This window comes from Meriones unguiculatus, chromosome 5 (assembly GCF_030254825.1).
Source record: "Meriones unguiculatus strain TT.TT164.6M chromosome 5, Bangor_MerUng_6.1, whole genome shotgun sequence".
NCBI classification, from domain to species: domain Eukaryota; kingdom Metazoa; phylum Chordata; class Mammalia; order Rodentia; family Muridae; genus Meriones; species Meriones unguiculatus.
In genome coordinates this window covers 109,924,027-109,945,828 of record NC_083353.1, presented here as the reverse complement: position 1 = coordinate 109,945,828, position 21,802 = coordinate 109,924,027, and the positions used below count along the sequence as shown (strand labels likewise).

Genomic DNA, 21,802 nt, shown 5'->3' with positions numbered 1-21,802 from the left:
CCAACTCTGCGTAGTGCATGCTTCTTGAGGAAACTCAGGCCTGCTCCTCCCGTACTTCCCCCTAGACGCTTGTAGCCTTGGGAAGAGACCAGGCCAAGCCTGCCTGCCACCAGGCTCCCATCTGGGGTGTGAGAAAAGCGCCTAGTTCCCCAGCCCCACCAGGTTGAGTGACCAACGGATTACACACCTTCTTGAGGAGCACAGAGGGCATGATCGTAGAGGCTCAAACAGCAAGACACAGGTGCCACAGACCGTCCTAGCCACCAAGAAACTGCAAAGTCAGGCCAAGCTTAGGAGGGCCACTGGGAGCGCTCCTCTTAAAAGCCAAGGCAAACTCACCATGGGAGTAACTCCTGGTGGCAAAGAGAGGTAGTTCTAGCTTTGTTACTAGCTGTGGGACTTTGCACAAGTGACTTCTCCACGTCTCAGTTTCTTGGTCTGTAATATGGCCTCCCCCGGCTACCCCGAGTTCCGTGTTGAAAGGGCAGTATCATGAGGTCAGGTCTAGAGCTCAGTGTCCCAGGGAGAGGACGGAGGTCTAGATTGTCGCTGCCCTGTGTGACCTTGAACAGGTCTCCTAACCTCTTTGGGTTTCATTTTATCCCATGAATCTTTTTTTTTTCATTTTATAAACAAAATGACATAAGCATCTCCTTCCTTCCTCCAGCATTTCTCCTGGAAAAATTTAGAGTCTCTATATCCAGGCACCTTATTCTTTCTTCCTGTGTGCGTGGTGCTGGGGATGAAATGGCCCCAGGCCAGCTAGACAGGTGCTCTAGCTGAGCCAGCCCTGCTCTGCCAGCCTTCACCTTGACATTGCCCTATAGCTCCCACAACAGCAGTTCAGGGTAGCGCTTACCTGCCGCTATGGCCGTCTTCCCGTCCACTGTCACAGTTATTGCGGTGCTGGCCCTTACTGCCACTGGCTTGCCTGGGCTGTCTGGGAAAAGGAGAATTATCGTCACTCTCAGTGCCTGCAGGTAGGAGCTGGGGAGGGGTGAGCCTGTTTCTTTCTTGGAACATGAGGTGAATAGAAATGCCAGGATAAGCTGTCCCTAGAATAGGTGAGGTGGGGAGGAAGGGTCCTGCCCTCACGGGTTGTTGATATCCACCACCTGAAGGTCCCTCGCTGTCCCCACATCTGAACAAATCTGAGCCTAGAGTGCCAGATCAAACTCAAGCCTCTGCCAGCCTAAGCCAAGTGAGACTAGCGTCACACTGACACGGCGACTCTGCTCCACCTCCAGGCAGCCAACCCCGTCTGCCTGTTGCTCTTGCTCAGCTCATCCTTGGGGCTGCCACAGGACCCTGCCACGGCCTGTCCTCCCACGTGTGTCTTACCCAGCAGGGGCTGTGACCTGGTTTGCTTTTCTGTTGCTGTGATAAAAGCCAAAACCGAAAGCAAGAGGAAAGGGTTTATTTTGTCTTATACTTCCAGGTCATAGTCCATCTCTGAGGGAGGTCAGGGAAACGGAAATGACGGAGTCATGCTGGCTACTGGCTTGCTCTCTAGATCATTCTTTGGCTCACGCTCAGCCTGCTTTCCTGCACACCTCAGGACCACCTGCCCAGGGATGGCACTGCCCACAGTAGTCCAGGCCCTCCTACCGTTAACAAGATTGTGCCGCAGGCCGATCTGAGCAAGGCTGTGTGTGAGTTGGTGTTCCCTGCCCTCTTGCCAGGTGACTCTATGCTGTCAAGCTGACAATAAATGCACCTTACATTGAGGGGCAGGCTGTAGGCATCGCAGGCCTGGGTGCTGGGTGACCCTGCTTTGCCTTTATGAGTTGCAGAGAGTGACCGTGACGGTCCCGCTCAGGAGCCAGATGCGGTGGATGGTGTCTGACACATCTGTGAGGTTTCATGGAGCCTAGTTGGTGGTGCCCAACTCACCACCATGATTCCCCGTTTCGATGCTGCCATTCTAGAACTTTCTGTCTGGCTGCTGGAGACCTGGGTTGCCTTTCACTTCTTTTAAAAGGACCAGCCCGTCCTGGGAGCAAGGTCAGAGGGTGGTTTCAGGTCTACATGAGAGCAGCTTTCCAGCAGGCTGCTGTGTGGCTTCTGACTTCTGTCCATCCATGTCCTTGGGCCAACTTTCCAAAGGCCTCTTGTCTATATGCCGGACTTCATTATATAATCCAGGATCATGAGCTGCTCTATTCTGTCAAACATCCTAGTGGTGAAGGCTGCCTGTGATAACCAGCTCTCAGAGCCTCATGGAGATTGCTGAGCAGCAGTCTTCTGTAAAGGTAGCAAGCGGTTTCATATTGACTGTGTTGTTAAGGTTTCCCTCGATACCTTGTTATCTTCAACGTGTCACGAGACTGTAACTATACTGGGACTCCGGGAGCGTGTGACACACAAGGTGTCCTTGAGTCCAGAAGTTTACCACGGCCGAGCCAAAGGAACCAGAGTAGAAACAGACCAGATCTCTGATTCTCTTTCTGGAAACATTTATGAGACACAGGGTGGGGACCTTTGCAGGAGTCCTGAGCTCTGTAGCCTGCCTTCCAATTAGCACAGGCTTGTGGGGAACACTCAGTTGATCCCTGGGGACCTTGATTTCAACATGAGTGCCAATAGTCACATGGCCCTTGGTGCTGGCGGACTGAGGTGTGCCGGCATGTGGTATAGGCTCTGGCTACAGGGGCAACTCAAGAAGGGCAGCAACCTACCAGACCTCAGGCCAGCTCAGAGGCTGGCCTCCCCCCCCCCCGCCTCTGCCTTCTCAGCACCCCACCCCCATGGAAATGAAATTATTTTCTATCTCTTGGTGGAGGATGCGAGGCCCAGAAGTGTCCACGTGGCTTTAAGCATGTGCTTGGGCTGAGCAAGTGTGCAAGGGCGTAGGAAGGGAGCGAGCTCCTGCCTCCCTCCTCAGCAGTCCCCTTTTGGGTTGCCAGCCTTCCTCTCTTCTCCTGGCAGCTCAGTTCCCCACCCACCTGCCCTCCTACCTCGTGGACACATAAAGCTTCCCCTAGCAGCCAGCAGGCAGTCCTGGTGACAGTGCAGGCAGGAGGGAGGCTGTCACCCTGGCTGGGCGGGGCTCAGGGTCTCACCCAGGGAACATCTATGGAGTCCGTGGGTGTCTTTCCTTTGGGAACCCTGCGTGTGGTGGGAGGAGCTGCCTCCCTGCCTTAGGTGTGCAACCTGGGAAGACCTTCAGCTTGGCCTTGAGAGCCTCCTTGGGGTTCCTGGGAAGGAAAACACCTCTTTTCTCCCTCTGCCTCCCGCCCTCTATCTAGGGCGTCAGAGCGACCTGGATGTTTGTTTGTGAGGCAGACCTGGCTCTAGCTTGCCGTGTAAACTGCCACTGTGCTGTGTAGCTTGAGCAGGTTGCCTTGAGTCTCTGAGCCTTCGATTCTCCCCACGTAAGATGAGAGATAGTGCTGTCTCGCAGGGTTTTAGCAGGGAAGTGTTTATTAAACACATTAGACACCGGTGTGTGGGTGGAGAGAATGACACAGGCTAGAGCGACAGGCTTAGTGGATAGTAAGGAAACTTCGGGGTTGTAGAGCAGACTTTCCCCTCATTCTCTTCAGCCTAGAAGAAGAACCCTAGAAAGCTGGGCTCCTGAAGCTGACAGCCCCGGAGCAGCCCTCCACGGTATGTGGTCTGTCTGTTCCAATGTGTGCAAGTGTGTACAGCCACAGTGTTCTGCAGGCCACCATTTCCTGCACACCCTCCTCAGTTCAAGCTCACACACACACACATACACAGCACAAAGAGCTGTCATCTCTGATACGTCTACCCTGGCCCTCTTGCCCTCCTGCCCACTTCATTCACCCATCCACGAGTGGGTACTGTTTCAACCTCTCTACCTTGAGCTCAGTCCCCCTGAGGCAACTGGGTGGATATTTGCTGCTTCTTAAGACTCGTGGGCCCCGGACAAGCCCCTCAGCCTCTCTGGGCCAGTTCCTCAAAGGTGACTACAAGTTTAAGGGTGCACCGAGCAGTGGGCCCCAGGGGTTCTCAGCAGCTGGATTTTCCTCACACTCAGCGAAGGTCCTGGTGTTCTTCCCTGCCATCTTCTACAGTGACCAGGCCTGGAAGTTGGAGTCCCCAGCTTGGTGCTACCTCTCCTCCGTGTCCAGAGGCCTGAGCCTGTGGGGGTCTGCTGGTGGGGCCTGACTGTCTCCCCTACGCCCAGGGAGCTGCCAGCTGGGTAATCTGAGGGGAGTAGAGACTGGAAGAGCCACAGGGTTAAGTCCTCTGAGGCGGAGCCTGGGACTTCCTTCCAGAGGCCACGGAGCTTTAAAGTGCTCAGGTTCTTAGAAACGGAAGCCTCTTGTCCATCAGCCCTGCTGATCTCACGTTGGGAATGTGGGCCAGGAGTCAGCTAGGTTGGCCTTCAGGTCAGATCTCTTTCTTTTGCTCCATGCTGGAGCTTGAGTGCTGGCTGGGGATGAGAACACTTAGTCCTACATTCTGTGTGTGACACCAGGCATGTCCCGAGCTACAGTATCAGGAGGGAAGGCAGCCGCTTGAGGAGCACAGGCTCCCTGGGGCCTTACTCTCTTCCATATCACCCTGCCTCCATTTCCCACTCCTGGGAAGAGCACAGAGGTGTAGGTTACCTGGTCCCTCTGCCCAGCAGAGATTGAAGACAAAGCTGCCTGGGGCCTGCTCAGAAGCCTGCCGATACCACAGCGGGAAGTTGTCCAGGGTGAAAATACTGGCTTCATCTTCGGGTGTCAGGAACTTCCTGCAAGAGTAGGAATGGGACCTCCTCAAATCTGGGGAGATGTTTATCCCTTTTCCCTGTGCCGTACATGATCATCTTGATGGGGTCAAAACCAAGACTCCCCTCTGTGCTGGTAGAAAACAGCCTCTGAGCCCAGCACAGCAGGCACACTGTTATCCCAGCACTCTGAGGTCTAGGGAGGAAGTCCACGGTTCTCACTTACATTGGCTACCTGGCAAGACCGGTCTCAGGCCCCCCTCCCCTCCCAACCCGGTAAAAAAGAATGAAAAGAATTATCAGCTCCTAAGTTGGCATTGCTCCAGGCAGTTCCTGCCTTTTCTAGAAGCAAAACACTGGAGCATTGGATGGAAGGGGAGGCCAGCAGAGGCGGAGCTGGTGCCCAGCGTGGATATGCAGATGTATTGTATAGGTAATTTCTTTAGTCTGGCTCGCCCGCAGCTCTGAGTGAGGAAGTCCTACAGTCAGTTCTGTCACTGTAGTGAAGAGGCATGGATCACCCTAAATGGTTACTTTGAAAGGCTTTGATGTGCAACATTAGTCTCCTTTTGGAGGAGCTTTTCCTTGCTAATTATGGGCTTGCTTTCCCTGAACACTCCCAAGCCTACAGAGGGAGGCTGGTCCAGAGGCAGACTCCAGAGTGGGCGGAGCTGGGTGGGGTACAAAAGGAAATGGCACCTGTGGGAAATTCACAGGCAGAAGACTGGCGTTTGAGAGAGTGGCTCGCCTGCTCTGGAAACAGATTGCTGGGGAGTTCTCCCTGCACCTGTGTCCCCTCACGCAGCTGTCATCCCAGCTTCCCAGAGTCTTTGATCGCCTTGGGGAAGGCCTGTCTACATTGCCATGTCTTCCTATCCTTACAAAAGCCCTTTTAGGATGGTGCCATTCCCCCGCCCCCTCCGGGAGTTCAGGGAGGGAAAGAAGGAAGGAGAGGAAAACCTCACCAAGTTTGTTTTCCTAGAAAGCCTCCAACCTGGCTTAGCATATGCGGACTCGCCACTGAAGTCCTGAGAGAGGCACTGGGAAGCCCCGTGGCTGAATGCCCTGGGACTTAGTGAGAGGGGCTGTGAGTGAGTATTCTCCAGGTGCCTGGGGCTTCGCTTCCCTGAGCCTTCTGAACTTCAGGACAGCAAATGGTGCTGCCCTGCCCTCTTCTGGGCTCTCACCTTCCATGCTGAGTCATCCAGAAGACAGCAGCCATTGGGGACAGGGTAGAGGACTGGGCAGTATGTGGGTTTGCTAGCAGGGTTCTCCCACAGTCTGCATGTTGCTTAGAGTAGGGTCTGGGGGGTGTGAATGATCACTGCAGGGGCTGTTGTGACACCCAGCAGCACGGCTGGGTGTCACGGCTTCCATCCGTGATAGTAGTCTCCTCCACTTTTCCCAGTGTGGTAACGCAGACCGTCTCTGGAGATTTTCACGTGCAAACACCAGTGGCTGAGAACTGGTCTCCCAAGGCCTCTGCCTTACATGCCTCACGATGGTGGTGGTGGTGTTGGGGGAGGGGCCGGGAGGCAAATCCCAAGCCTCGGGAGCCATTAGCTGAAGTAGGTCGGCAACTTGGGGACCGAGCAGCAGCAAATCTGCTTCTGGAGCAGGGGGGACCCTCATTCGGATCTCTGCGCGCCGAGGACTTTAAAAACATCCCCTCCCAGGATGGGAAAAGACCCGCAGATGAGGAGGTAGAACTGGACCACATAACTGTTCCCCCGGCTAGACCTGGGGAAGGACACAGTCCTTGCTTCCCTTTGTGATGCCTGTAAGCTGAATGTCTGAGCTACCTTTCCAGACTCATAGGCCCCTTCTGGGCCCACTGTAGGTCCTCCAGGACACACTAACCCAAGCAGGCAACTCCTCCTTTTACTGTCCTGGTCTTTAAAACCCAGTCTTCTGCCTTCCATTGATTCACAGGGCACAGCATACTGAGGCTGTCTCTGCTTTACATACCCCAAGGGATCCCAAAACTTGTGCCATGTTCCTCCTTCCCAGAGGCCCCCTGCACCCCAGCTGGACTCACCTATCAGAGATTTTCTCAGATCCCACGAACAAGCTTCTTCTTAGAAGGCCAGCCCTGGTCCCCAGGAAGGCCACATCCACACCAGGCTCCGACTCTCTGCGGGGCAAAGCAATGACCGTGTGTAAGCTGTCTCTCCTAGCACCTGGGTCTGCGGCTCCAGGAGGACATGAGGCAACAGCACCAAAGCATTGCCATGGCCGGATGGTCTAAACTGGCAGGATCCGGAGACAGCACCGGGCCCAGGTTAACACCGTTGGCTAGAAGACTGGGGAGTCCCTGAAGAGAAGGGCCTAGAGGGATGGGGGCCTCTGCGTGTGGGTGTCTGGGTCACTGGGGGTTTAAACGTCGTAGGTACCAGCCCCCTGCAGCAGCAGCATTGAGTCATACCCTGGGTTGGCATCTCTAAAAAGCACCGATCCAATTTGCTCTCTGAGTCTATCGAGCTCCCTCATAACCTATCTTCACAAACACCAATCCGGGCTTCCAAAGGCACTACAGCACCTGCGTATCCCCAAGCAAATCTCAGGTATTTAGTCAGTAAATATTTTAATTTATATCATCAAAATATAAGGAACTAAACAAAACAAAGCCAAAACACCCTCAGTACCACTGTCATACCTTAAAAAAAAAAATCCATGATGCTCAGTGTCATGAGATAAGTTGGGTGAATCAGAACTTGACCACTGTTCAATATGGTAGCTCAGCATCTCTCCCTCATCCCTGGTTTGAGCTACAATTCGCACACCATACACAGTTTTTCCATGTAAAGCGTTTCTTGTGGCACAGCCATCGCCACTGTGACTTTAGACCGTTCATTGTCACTCCTGAAGGAAACTCCACGCACGTGGAGGTCATTAGTCTTTTTAACCTGGCTCTGGGTCTCCTCATCCCAGCTTTTCTTGCTGTAGCTCGCTCTCCGCACACACCAGACCACCAGTCTGGGGGAGGCCAATTGTTAAAGCACTGTTTAGCATACTCTTGTTTTGTCCCTGGTATTTCTCGTGAATTACCTCTGGGCATCACCATAGCCAGCTGTGAGCGTTTACTTTCTACGGTTTGGGTGAGTGCCCTCAGCGTCTCAGTTATGGAAGGCTTGGTTCCCCGGTGGTCCTATCAGGAGGCTGTAGCACCTTTGAGAAGTGGTGCCTGGGGGAGAGGGTGTCTTTCAAAGGGACACTGGGACCCTGCTGCCCTCCATCCACATAAGCATTGCACTCTGCCATGATGGATTGCCCTTAGCGTAGGCCCTTCAGCTATGGGTCAGCCTGACAGGTGACTGACTTGGGAGCCAAATGAATGCTCTCCTTTCTAAGTTCAATCTCTCCCTGTCTCTTTTTTGCTTTCTCCTTCTCTCTGTCTACATCTATGTGTGTGTGTGTGTGTGTGTGTGTGTGTGTGTGTGTATGTGCGCATAATTTTATCATGATGCTATGAAGCTAATACAAAAGTGATTCAGTCCCGACTGGCAAGTGCCTACTGTCTGTTGGCTGGCACTCACAGGCATACCTCTTCAGTTTTTTTTTTTCCTTTATTTTGCTTTTACTGAAAATACAATTTGCATGGAAGGGACAAGATAAGTAACTGATGCTTTTTGCTTGCTTAAACTAGTGTCTGTCTTACGCCTCCGAAGGCGACCAATGAATGGGTTTTGTCTCCCGCAGACTCTTCACGTTGCGGGGTTTGTAGTGTAGCGAATTGCAGCCTGGGTACCCTCTGCTCTCCTCCCACCCTTGGCTCATAAGCTCTCTGCAGAGGCCTCTGAGTCTCATTGGTCTTTTGCTAGCTTCTCCCTTCCTGCTGTGACAGGATGGTCCTTGTTCACCTGCTTTATTTCCTGCCCCTGTCCTACAGTCAGAGATGTCTCTAGACTCAGTTCATTGAGGACCAGCAAGCATCGCCAATCCCCGTGAAAGCTGGGTACTCCAGAGGCTGTGCTCCCCAACAGGACAGGCTGGGGGCCCAGAGGCTGTGCTCCCCAACAAGACAGGCTAGGAGTAGCCTCTTTTGTCTCTTTAAGAGAACATAGATCACAAACACAGGTGAATGTTTACAGTTCGTGTTCAGCTTTTATATTTAAACACTTTTGAGTTGCGAAACTTGTGTCTCCTTTTGCCGGAAGCGTTGGCTCCTACTGATGCTAAGACAGTGTTACCTAACCCGTGGCAAGCCACGCCAGCATCCTCTCTAGCCCTGTGCTTACCAAACACGGCCACACTTTATCGGTCTCTGCTTCCAGCCCACACACGTTTGCTAAGTATCCCACCAGCAGGGGGGCCTGCCAACCTCAGTTGAGTGGCTTGATACGAGTTTCTTTTTTATCAAGAGCTGGGTCACTACACGTTTGACTGCTGTTCCCGTGTGGTTTTGCACTTCTGTCTGTCTGTCCCCAAAGCTCTTTGTCCTTCACACAGTAGCTGGGGAGATGGTACCCTCACCTGCTCACGGCTGCTGCTTCCCCGTTCATCACTTCTTTGCACCCGGCTCACAGAGACATTTTCGGGCTGTTAAATTTACCAGTGGTTCTCGCATGGCTTCTGAGCTTTCTGTGTTAGGGAAAGCTTGCTGACTCCCAGATCTCAGAGCAGCAGGTTCACAGTTTTTCTGTCGGTGCTTACACGGCTTCTTTTCTGTGTGTTTGAATACGAGTCACTCTATCCAGGTGCGTAGTGTGAGGGAACTTGCCCAACGGTGCTAGTCCTGCTGGCTCCTGCTCCAGCTATTAAACCCACCTCCCTTCACCGATGTGACACAGTGCTTTGGGATGTGTGCTGCCTCCCCGGCCTGGCTACTCTTTTGTAAACCAGAACAATTCACAGCGGGCAGAGGTCTGATGATGTCTTCACATCTAGGAAGGTCCGTCCCCTGGATTGAGACCTTGGTCTGTTCTTCATTGATCTTCTTCTAATGAACTTTGCAGTCAGTCACCTGGCTGCAGAAAGACCGCCTCAGAGGCGTTTCCTTTGAGACTGCAGTAGGTTTAAACGCTAGGAAGGATGGCTAGCTTCATGGTGTCTGTCTTTCCACTCAGAGACATCGTGAGCCCTGCCATGTGTTCACCCCTCTTTAGTGTCTTAGAGGAATGTTTCATACCACCACTCCTCGATGCCCAAGATTAAGCCTAGGGCTTCATGCCTGCTACACTGAGCTGTATCCCGTGTTACTTTTTGAGATTGAGTCTTATCCTGTCTCCCAGGCTGGCCTAGGGCCTTCAATCCCCCTGCCTCAGCTCTCCGGGTAGTTGGACCCACAGGCTGGCGCCACAGGCCCAACCTTTCATATGTCTTAACAGTACTCACACTCTACGCTCAATATGTCCTTACATTCCTCAGAACAACATTCTTATTTTTGCCATCCTATAGAAGTCTCTTAAGCAACCAAAACATAAAGCCACCAATTTTTAAGTAATAATGTAACATGTAAAAAAAAAAATTAAACTGCTGAATTAAAAAAAAACAACAAAAGAAGAAGTCTCTTCATATTGCATCTCTCTTTCGGGGGGTAGCAGTTATAAACATAAGTATTATTAATTTTTAAAATAAGATTTTACTTTTTATTTTTGAGGAATAAGTGAATGTCTCTCTGTGTGTATATGCATGAGAATGCAGGTAGCCATGGAAGCCAGAAGATCCCCAGGAAGTGGAATTATAGGCAGCTGGGAGCCACTGAGAATGGGTGCAGGGAACCAAATTCAGGTCCCATGTAAGAGCAATATGTGTTTTTAACCACTAAGCAGTCTCTCCAGCCCCAGGCATTGCTAATTTTTGAATGCTGGTATTATAGCCTGCCACTATATCCTTTTATTGGCTATGGTGATATTTTTTTTCTATTTTCGCAGTTTTCTGGCATACAAGATTTTATTTATTTATTTAACACTGCTAGGCATGGAGCCCAGGGCCTCATCCATGCTAGGCAGGCACTCTACCATGCCCTTTCCCCCTTCCCTGATGATGTCATCTTTAACCGGAGACAACTCTCTTTTCCCCTTTCCAGTTCTCATCGGAAGCAAGAGCTTTCTTGCCTGGCTGCTTTTGTGCTCTCTGACCTTGTACAGGAGTGGGGTGGGGTGTGCTTATTCCTATCTTCAGTGGAAGAGCCTCCAACGCCTGCAACATGATGGCTTTTAATTTTCTGTGTGTGTTATACATGTGTTTGTGTGAACGTGCATGTGTGTATGGACGCATAGAGTAGTCAGAGGTTGATGCTGAGGGTCCTCTTTAACTGCTCTCTCTACCTTGTTTATCTTGGAAAGAGGTCACTCACTGATTTGGCTGGGTTGGATGGCCAGCGAACGCCAAGAATCTGTCTACCTCTGTCTCCCCAGCACGGGTTATAGAAGTGGGATGCTAAGCCTGGCTTTTCACATGGGCTCTGGGGGTCCAAACTTAGGTCCTCACACTTGTGTGGCAAACGCTTATCAAGCTGTCTTCCCAGCCCCCCCCAGCCTTATTTTTTTGTTGTGTAGACACTAGTGAAGACCATTTGCCCTCTCACACGCCGTGTGCCAGTGTCTGGTCCTATGGATTTTCTTTGTTTTAGGTTCGTTTGTGTGTCTACATTTCTATGGTTTGAAGTTGCAGTCGGTGTAAGCCCCGTTCCAGCCACCTTTTTTTCTAACCAGAGAGAAGCGCTTAGAAGCTTTCCTGAGCACCTTCTGTGGATGCAGAAGTGGAGTTCAGGCACATGAACACTGTGCTCTGGCCGCTCTCTCTCTCTCTCTCTCTCTCTCTCTCTCTCTCTCTCGAAGAAACAGAGCACGTTGTTGTTCTGTTAGAGGAGCGACAACAAACTTGAGTGTTTAGGGTTGTTTGACATCTGTGATTTTGGACTTCCCTATTCAGAAACAAGGGCTGGAACCCTCACCTCATTAACGTTACTCTGACCCCTACCTCTCCTGCCACTCACACAATGCTTTTTCTTTTTCTGTCTAGCCATGAAACACAACATCACCAAAAACAAAAAACAAAACAAAACACATAACAACAATAACAACAACAACAACAAAAACACCAGCAAGAGAATGGGGAAAAATCTAGGAGTCTGGAAATCACTGAGGTCAAGGCTGGTGGTAACCTTTTCTTTTGAAGCTGGAAAGAAGTCTGTACTTGTCTGTCTTGAGCTAAGTGGAGCATTTATTGGTGGGAGGGAGACCAAGGCTGGAAACCAATCCAGAGGGCAAACCCAGAGTAGGTCATTGACTGGGCTGCAGCGGGGACTAGGGCTTTTACCCAGGAAAGCTGCGCTTGCTGGTTTGGGGTGAGGAGCTGGCAGGAGCTGTGGGATAGAATGCTTGTGATAGGGCATTCTCACCCCCATTCCACCGTATCCCCACGACCCTGTCCTCATCACGGTTCCCTCAGATCAGGTGGTGTCTTTCCAAGAGGCCTGACACAACCGGGGACAGAGTGCTGGGTCTGAAGGTGCCGCCTGCTCTCCCGAAGCCATTGCCCCCTCCTGTACATACTCAGAGATGTTGAGTGCCAGTGCTGTCCAGTAGGCTTCCATGGGAGCTGTCACCACCGCGTCAAACAGCACCTCCCGCAACAGCTCCTCGTCACCTGGGGGGCAGGGTCACAGGAACGCCATGTCATCTGTGAGCCCACCCCTCCTCCACCCCCGCCCCATTCAGAACAGCACACCTCCTAGAAGCTGGGGAGGAAGCTCGGTTGTGGTGACTTCTTGGCTACCTAGCAAGTCGGAGACTAGCCTGTCCAATAACAATAACGACAACGCCCACAACACAGCCCCATCCTATAAGAGAAGGAGGAGGAGGAGGAGGAGGAGGAGGAGGAGGAGGAGGAGGAGGAAGAAGATGAGATGCATGCAGGTGTCTCTGGGCGTCAAAGCCGTCTGAGTTGAGCGGACATAAATATATCAACCCTCCCTGTTCTGTCTTCCGGTTCTCAACCACAGACTAGATGTGAGAGGACATTGGGACATTGAAGGCCCTCCCACTTCAACACTGTGGAGTGTAGATGTTTCCTTGAGCCAGCGGGGGCCTGCTCAGCCTACGTCAGCCCCCACCTTCTCTGTTCCCTGATGCGGGACATGCAGTGGCTGTGGGTGCTGCCCTGGCTCAAAGCTGCCTTGTCAGCGGTAACCTTCAGCGCCCCAGCGCCTGCTGCTCCCCTGACCTGGCTGCTCTTCTCCCACTCTCCACAGGTGGCGCTCTCTTCTCTCTCTCTTAGAACTGTTTTTTTTTTTTTTTAATCGAAGGGAAATTCACATAGCACAAAACTCGCTTACGGTATTCAACTCAACGGCTACATGTGTTTCACTGTAAACCCGCCTCCTTCTACTTCCAAAATACCCTCATCACCTTCAAAGAGGATCCCAGACACTTGGGGCTCCTCTTCATCCATAGCGACCCTACTTTCACCTGTCTCCATCCCCCTGCCCCATCAGCACTCATCCATGGCACCTGTCATGATGGTGACACTACATATGTGTGCAACCTTGATCACCGCCTGGCTTCTCCCCTAAATTGCCAGCCCTTGGCTGGGTTGTCTGTATCCTTGCCCAGGTCTGGTTCAAGTGCATGTTCATTTCAGAATTGTTGACTGATGAATAGATGGATGGATACCCTCGTAGGTTGGTTTGGGAAATGGTCTTTTCATAGGGAGAACACATACAAGGCAGGACAACTGAAGAGGTCAAAGAGGCATGCTGAGAGCATTGCCAGGCAGACCACAGGACTGACGAGACTGCCTGATCAAATGCTATGCTTGGTGAACCCGAGGGCTTCAAGGCAGTGTCTGTTCCTTGCCCACTGCGAGATGGCGGTGGGGACAGACTGGGCAAGCAGGAGGGTTGAAAGGGGCTAAGGAAGATCCTAGCCTCTGACACAGGAGCCCGAGTGCAGGACTACAGTTCCCAGAATGCCCGTGTCCCACTTGGCCCCTGCCCCAGCCAACTCTGCCTGTTTCTTTGGGGTTCTTCTTGTTCTCCTCAAACCACCCTGGAGATCCCAGGATGGATTGATAGCGCTCTCCACACTTAGGAAGCCCCGAGCTGTTTGAGGCCCAGAGTTCAAGTTCAGAGGCATGGGTTGGGACACTCACACTCCAGGTCTGGATCCACCCCTGTCAGGAAGCGGACCACAGCTTCCAGCTGGCTGAGCTTCCGGTGGTCTGGGTCGATATCCGTGATACAGTAGATCCTGGAAACCCAGAGAGCCCGTGTTACCTCAAATCCCACCTTTCTCCTCCCCCACCCTTTCCTCCTTGCCTACCAGTCGCTGGCCAGGGTCAGGTCCGGATGAAGCAAGTCGTGCAGGCCTGAAAGAAGATTCCACGCTCAGATGGGTACCCTGTGGCTGTGGGCACACACCCCTGACTGCAAACACCTTCGTCGGAAGGGTTTGCTTGAGCACACCTTCAGCATCTTGATGTGTGTCTTAGTAGCTACAGCCTTAAACTTGTTTAGATACCACTGTCTTGGACAGCCCCGCACTCCTAACACCTCCCCCACAAGGAGCTCACACTTTGAAAGCAGTGATTTTGCCTTCTCTGGTTCTATCTCACGCAGCTGCTACAGTGGCCAGCTACCCCAGACGAGCCCTGGACCGGCTGTGCCTGTCTAGTGAGCTCTGGAGCCTCACCGGGCTCTCAGCTTGTCTGCTGTGCCGTTCAGTACAATTGCTGATGGAATGGGCGAAAGAGCTCCTGGCAGCTCCGTGCTCAGACATAGATAGGTGCTCACTGAAGCTTTGAGATGTTGTAGGAAGAGACAGTGGGCAAACAGCTGAGTGAGTTGGCTCAGGGCCTTCACAAGTGAGTGAGGGACAGCTCCCTCTGTGCCTTTCAGTACTGTGATTGGGACTAATTGGGCAGCAGAAGAAGGGTGGGGGGAAGAAGAGGCACACGGAAGGCCTGGTGACAGGACAGGGGAGGGAGCTCTAGCAGAGGTTTTGGTGGGAGGATGTTGAAGGGGCCAGAACAGGGCAGGGGCAGCCTAGGAAGCTGGAGGGGGTGATGCCTTTCTGGCGCCTGATAGGGCCAGAGTGAGCTCGAGGAAGGGTCTAAGAGAAGGGGTTTTCAGAGACACTCTCCCAGTCTGTTAGCCAGCCCCCTGCCTCCATCCCCACCTTTGCCTGTCACCACAGAGCGTCATCCCCTTAGCTGTCTATTTTTTTTTAAAATATTGCTACTGTCTTATGTATCTGGGTGTTTTGCCTGTATGTATGTCTATCTACCACATGCATGAGGCCAGAGGAGGGCATCAGATCCCCTGGAACTGGAGTTCCAGATAACTGTGAGCTAGCATGTGGATCCTGGGAACCCAGGTCCTTTGCAAGAGTAGCAAGCTCTCTTAACTGCTGAGCCACCTCTCTCTAGGCCTGAGCTGTCTGTTCTGCTAGGGACGTCAATCGTAGGAGCCTAGCTCATCCTAATAATCTCATCTTGGCTTGATCACATCTGCCAATTGCTTAACCCCAGAGAAGGCCACAGTCACAGTTTACAGGAGTCAGAACTTGAGCGTATCTGTGGAAGAGATAGGAAGTTTAAGAGAGTGAACCTGGGAGAGATGGCAGGAAACCACCAGGAGAGAAGGCATTTCTAGAAAGAGCCTGTGGATGAAGTGAAAGACCGAGGCGGGGCAAACAGCTGGAGGCCGCTGTGATTGTCTCAGGACGGTGGGACTATGATTAGAGTGATGGCAGAGTGACGGAATGATGGGCTGCACCCCAAGGATGAGAAAGGAGAATGGACAGGTGTTCACGTGTCCCATCTTTCAGGGCTCCCAGAGGCATCCTGATTCTCTTAAGGTGCCCAGGTAGCTGGGGTCATGGGCAGTTAGGGTCATGGGCAGCTGGGATTAGGAGTAAGGCCCTTCTCTGCCACCCCACCTGGTGGGAAATGCTCACCCTGATTCTACCAGGGTTGGCCCTGCTCAGCCACCTAGGAAAGTACATCTCCTGCCACATAGCACATCATAGTCAGCACCCGGCTTGACTTACCTTCCTCCACAGATGTGTTTCCCAGAAGGATGTATTCTCCGTGGCCTCTGGTCAGCACCACTCCCAAGCTAGAGAGAAGAGAAGGCAGCTATGCCCACACCAGTTGGGTTTACTCTAGCTGCTCACCAGGCAAGGAGCTTTTGGACACAGGACAATATGCCCCTTCAGCTCGCCTCCTTTAGCCTGGACTCATAGGTTGTTCCCTTGAGAATCAGGAGAACTGCTAATTTATCAGTCACTCTTTCCAAAAAGGGCCCTGGAAACACCACGGACCACGATCCCTGCAGCTCCCATGTTACTCAAGGAGGTCTGTAGCTTCCAGGGACCACTTGAAAGGTTCAGCGGTCTCAGGATCCCCCTAGGTTCCTTTCCTACTGCACCCCAGCTCTTGGTAGCACATTAGATTTGGATCTGGGGAGCATTTGAAGCATAGTGCCTGGGTCTGCCTTGCAGTTCTGATGCAGTTGGTTGGCACGGGCTGATGCGTTAGCAGTCCTGAGAAGTTCTCAGGTATTCCAGTAGGCTGTTAGAGCAAGGAGCCTGAGCTTTACCAGGGAAGGAGGGAGGGAACCTTAGAACTATTTTCCTTTGATCCTCTCATCCTACCACCCTGCCTCGACATCTATATAGCTTGTGTCAAGCCAAGAAGTAGCTGCTATTATCATCCTTCACATTTTACAGGTGACACATTCCCGGCACAGAGAGTGCCCTGACTCGGTTCACGAAGCCTGTAAGTGGTGGAGCTGGGATCTAAACTAGGAGTTTGGCTGCAGAATTCTATCTTGAGCTGGTGGGGTTTGTGCTCTCTCTCTCAAATCCCTGGCTCGGGACATTATCCCGTTACCTGAAAGGAGTGTCACTGATGTCCGTGAAGAAATAGTCATTGGTCAGGAATAGAACTCGTTTCTGAAAGCAAAAGAAAAGTATCCGGGTGACAGAGTGGTGCTGGCTGCCCACCCCTGCTCCACACCTTGGGTTGCTTATCATCACTCTGTGCCTCTGTTACTCTTCACCACTTCTCCAGTCAACCATCACAGTCCCATTTTTCAGACAGAAGCATTTCACAGTTCAGCAAACTGTTTTTTTGGGTGCTACTTTTAAGGTCTAGGCTTGCCCAGCCCATGCGAGCCCAGCTCAGCACTTGAAACATCTTAGATAATTTTAACCAACACCAATGTAACTTAGATTGTCTGTGTGGCCGCCATGTTGTACTCTTCAGGCAGAGTGAGCCTAGGCCTCCTTTGGGACAATGAGGTGACCCTGGAACTGGAAACATCTAGAGCCGGGATGTGTACATTTGACTGATATCTTCCGGGAGAAGAGTGGAACACCTTTCTTCCCGGGCCCCACCTCTTTAACTTCTAGAAAAACTGCTAGAAAAAAAAAAATAGAGTCTATTCCAAAGAGTGAATGAGAAGGATAGTTTCAGAAATCCACAGAGGAAGTGAAAGGACACCGAAAAAGAGATGGACAACAGAGAGAAGCCAGCAGGACTCAGCTTCAGCCGGGCATCTTACAGGGGTGGAGGTGGCTAGGGAAGCAGAAACCACAGCCCTGAAGGGTCAGCCTGAGGAAAGTTGGCAATCCTGCTCTTGGTATGCCATGGCCCCCACTGTAAGCCCACAGCCCCCACAGTGAGCTCATATGAAGACTTTGGTGAAACAGTGATTCCTCCAGTGGACTGGTAGAAGGATAGGTGACAGACAGAAATTCCATTTGGTCCCTGTGTATGGCCTGGGGCTGGGAGGGCAGGAGCCCAGGGCCATCTTGAGAATAAATCAGTGTTAAAAACCAAGCATCCCTGGTGGACTAAGATGAGGGAACAACCACAGGACAGGTAAACCACAACTCAGCGATAGTGGGTGATTTCAATACCTCGATCTCTCCAATAGACAGGTCATCTAGGGAAAAAAACTATCCAGAGAAACCCTCTGGAGTTAAACAACATCATAAACCAAGTGGACTTAACAAGCATCTACAGAACATTCCACTCAAACACTAAAGAACACATGTTCTTGTTGGCAGCCCATGAAACAGTCTCAAAAAACAGATTACCTACTACAACACAAAGCAAATCTCAACAAATACAGGAAAATTGAAATAACATCTTGTATCCCATGTGACTACAATGAGGTAAAGCCAGATATCAGTAACAGCAGAAGCTGTAAAAGCACACAAGCTCATGGATATGAAACAACCCACTATTGAATGATGACCACCGAAGAAGTCACGTAAGAAGTGAAAAATTCTAGAATAAAAAGAAAAAGACACACAAAAAGCTATGGGACACAGCAAAGATGGGCTTAAAAGCGAAGCTTATACTAAACATCTACACGGCAAACAGAGAGAACTTAAATAACTTAATGATGCACTTTAAGGACTTAGGAAAAAAAAAAACACAGACCAAACTTCAGAACAGTAGATGGGAAGAAATACTGAATATCAGGGCATAAATCAATGAAACAGAGAGAACAAAGACAAAACAAGGAGTCAATGAGATGAAGAGCTTGTTCATTGAAAAGATAAACACGATTGGCAAACCTTTAACTAAATTATCCACAAGAAAGAATGAAAGAGAACAACCCACACTAATAAAAATTAGAGAATAAAGGGGAGACATAACAACAGATACCAGTGGAATTCAGAAAACCCTAATTGGAAAGTAGCAAATGAATAGATGAGTTTCTGTGTTCTTATGACCAACTAAAATTAAACCAAGATGAAATAAATTAATTTAAGCAGATCCATAACCAGCAACAAGACTGAAGCAGCAATAAACACAAGCTTGTAAGCTAGGTGGTGGTGGTGCATGACTTTAATCCCAGCACTCAGGGAAACAGAGGCAGGCGGATCTCTGAGTTCGAGGCCAGCCTGGTCTACAGAGGGGGTTCCAGGACAGCTAGGGCTACACAGAGAAACAATGTCTCAAAACCCAAAAACAACAAATAAACCAGCAACGAACAAACAAACAAAACAACCCCCCCAAAAACTAAAACAGGAAACCAAACCAAAACACAATTGTCCAACTTAAAAAACAAAGCAAAACAAAAACCAGGGGGATGCAGAACACATGATATGAAAATAGAGGGAACACTGAGGACCACAAGGTTTAAACAGGGAAGGGGTGTAGCCTGGGGAGAGTGTGATCTCCTGGTTTCATTTGTGCTAATGTGATAAAATACCCTGACGGGGGTGGGGGGGAATTGGCCAGAACTTAGCTAGTTATAGCCAGTCAGCAGCAGAGAGAGGGTGAATTCATTTAAGCCTGCTCACAGCCCACACAGGTTTCTTCTCTCTTAGAGAGTCTAGAACTCAAACTCAGTGAATAGTGCTCCCCACTTCCAGGAAGGGTTTCCCATCTCAGCTAATGTAATCGGGACAATCACACCCAGACCTGATCTAGATGGTCCCCCTTGAAGGCTCTCCTTCCATGTGATTCTAGATTACGGCAGTTGATAACCGAGTTAGCCAGAATTAAAGATGTAAGAAGTCATATGGAGATTACTATTTTGTAAGCTAATTTAAAAGTATGTCAAAAAGACTCTGAATGGGGGTGCCATGTATAGGTGGATGATAGCAATCCCAGACTGCCTCCTAAATATTTATTTATACCCAGACACTACTGCTGTATTAATTAAGCCTTGATCAAAGATGCTTCTCTTTGCAGAGAGTGGTGGTTAATGCAGGACTCATGGCCAAAGTGCTGAGAACAAGTAACTGCTGAGCCTTAAACAGGTCACTCATATCTCCTCCTCCAAGAGAACACTGAAGGAGAAAGGGCAGAAAGAGTGTAAGATCTGGACACTGGGTAGGAGGCCATCTTAGGGGCAGGTCACCAAGACAGATGGCCTGACTTCAGTCTCCAGGAACTACATAATAAGGAGAGAACTGACCTCTACAAACTGGTCTCTGACTTCCGTGCACATGAAAACACACACAATAAATAAATAGAAAAATAAATAAATAAACATTCAAAGAGCGCATTGTTCAGTTTCTGAGTCCCGGGCAACACATTCTTATGTGACTGCAGAGTCATTAAAGAAAGCAAAGGGGAAATTAAAAAAAAAATTCTAGTATCAAATGGAAATGAAAGCACATCTTAGGAGAACCTCTGGGATGCAGCGAAAGCAGCTGTGAGTGGAAAGCTTACGGCCATGTGTGCTTATGTTATAAACGAGAAGAGGGCTAGTGAGACAGCTTGAGGGGTGGGGCAGCTTGCTGTCAAGGCTGACGAGCTGAGGGTCGTTCTTGGAATCGCACGGTGAAGGGAGAGAACTCTTCCTCCCACAAGTTGTCCTCTGACCTCTACAGGCATTCAGCGGGATGTGTGTGCTACACACGTGTGCGCGCGCGCACACACACACGCACACACACACACACACACACACGTTAAATAAATAAAACAAACGAGTAAACAAATAAATGCATCTTTAAAAGCCAGAAAGATTCAAAATAAATAACCTAATGGTATGCCAAAGTGAATCCAAACCAGAAGCAGTAGATGGCAAGAAATAATAAAGACCAGAACAAAAATTAATAATATTAAGAGAATAATATATAGACTTAAACAACTTGGTACTTTGAAAAAATAAATAAGATAAGCCCTTAGGAAAAAAAAAAAAAGACCTAAATTAGTAAAATTAGATAAAAAGCAGACGTTACTACAGAGTTCAATGAAATCCAGAGAATCATTAGGGAATATTAGGAAAACTCATATTCTAAAATATTTAAACTAGAAAATTTAGAAGAAACAGATAAATTTTTGTACTCATATGATCAATCAAAACTAAATCAATAGGATAGAAACAATTTAAATATATTTGCCACAATCAATGTGATTGAGGTGGTACAAAAAAAATCTCCCAACAAAGAAAAAGCCCAAGACAGAAGGATTCATCACCACAGTCTACCTAAGCTTCAAAACGGAGCTAAGACTGATGCTGCTCAGGCTGCTCCATAAAACAGAGATGGAAGGAACTGCCAAAGTCATCCTACAAATCAGTACATGGAGTCAGAGAACAGATTGTAGGGGTTAGAATCAGTACCCATTTCTTCTCACAATATAAATTCATTCTGGGTATAGCAGAAAGACACACATGGTATATCCTCACTTATGTAGGCCTGTAAGATAGGATAAACATACTGAAATATGTACACCTAAAGAAGATAAACAAGAAAGAGATCCTGGGGTAAGATGATCGATCCTCATCTAGAAAGACAAAGTAGATGGACATTGGAAATAGGAGAAAACAAGTAACAGGACAGTAGCCTACCACAGAAGGCACCTGAAAGACTCTACCTAGCAGTGTATCAAAGCAGATGCTGAGACCCATAACCAAACCTTTGGCAGAGTGCAGGGAATCATATGAAGGAGGAATTAGTATATCCCAGAGGGGACAGGGAGCCCCACAAGGTCCAAATATATCTGAGCACAGGGGTCTTCTATAAGACTGTTTATCCAACCAAGGAATATGCATGGATATAACCTACAACCCCTGCTCAGACATAGCCCATGTAGCTCAGTATCCAAGTGGGTTCCCTAGTAAGGGGGACAGGAATTGTTTCTGACATGAACTCATGAGCTTCCCCTCCCCCCTGAGGGAGGAGCATCCTTGTTAGGATACAGATAAGGACATTGCAACCATCCTGAAGATACCTGATAAGCTAGGGCCAGATGGAAGGAGAGGAGGACACCCCCTCTCAGTGGACTCGGAAGGGGGCAGGGAGGAGCTGAGGGAGGGAGGGGAGGATTGGGAGGGAAAGAGGGTGAGGGCTACAGCTGGGATACAAGTGAATGTATAAAATTATTTAAAAATAAAAATATATTAAAATTTTTCATTTTGTCAGTTCTGTTCCAGAGAACCTTAACCGATATGACCTTGATTGTCCCAAACAATTCTTGGCAGAAAGAATAATGCTGGAGGTATCACGATTTCTGATCTCAACATATACTGCAGAGTTACAGTAACTAAAACAGCATGGTAGTGGCACAAACACAGACATGCAGGCCAGTGGGACAGAGCAGAGAATCTAAAGATCAATCAACATAGCCACTTGATTTTTGACAAAGGCATCAAAACATACATCGGAGAGAAGACAGACAGACTTTAACAAAGGGTGCTGG

The 21,802-nt window shown here is 49.8% G+C and overlaps 1 protein-coding gene across 3 annotated transcripts in view; it reads right to left on the bottom strand.

Annotated features, from left to right (window-relative positions):
• The window catches only part of Cacna2d4 (calcium voltage-gated channel auxiliary subunit alpha2delta 4), a 102,303-nt gene that overhangs the window by 37,283 nt on the left and 43,218 nt on the right, over positions 1–21,802 (bottom strand). For all 3 annotated transcript variants that reach the window (XM_021650565.2, XM_060384030.1, XM_021650566.2), the window contains 8 exons: positions 16,523–16,584; positions 15,679–15,746; positions 13,951–13,996; positions 13,781–13,878; positions 12,184–12,277; positions 6,723–6,818; positions 4,581–4,708; positions 860–940 (listed from right to left, as the gene is read on the bottom strand). In XM_021650565.2, the coding sequence (XP_021506240.2) occupies positions 860–940; positions 4,581–4,708; positions 6,723–6,818; positions 12,184–12,277; positions 13,781–13,878; positions 13,951–13,996; positions 15,679–15,746; positions 16,523–16,584 (673 nt within the window). The remainder of the gene's footprint in view (positions 1–859; positions 941–4,580; positions 4,709–6,722; positions 6,819–12,183; positions 12,278–13,780; positions 13,879–13,950; positions 13,997–15,678; positions 15,747–16,522; positions 16,585–21,802) is intronic.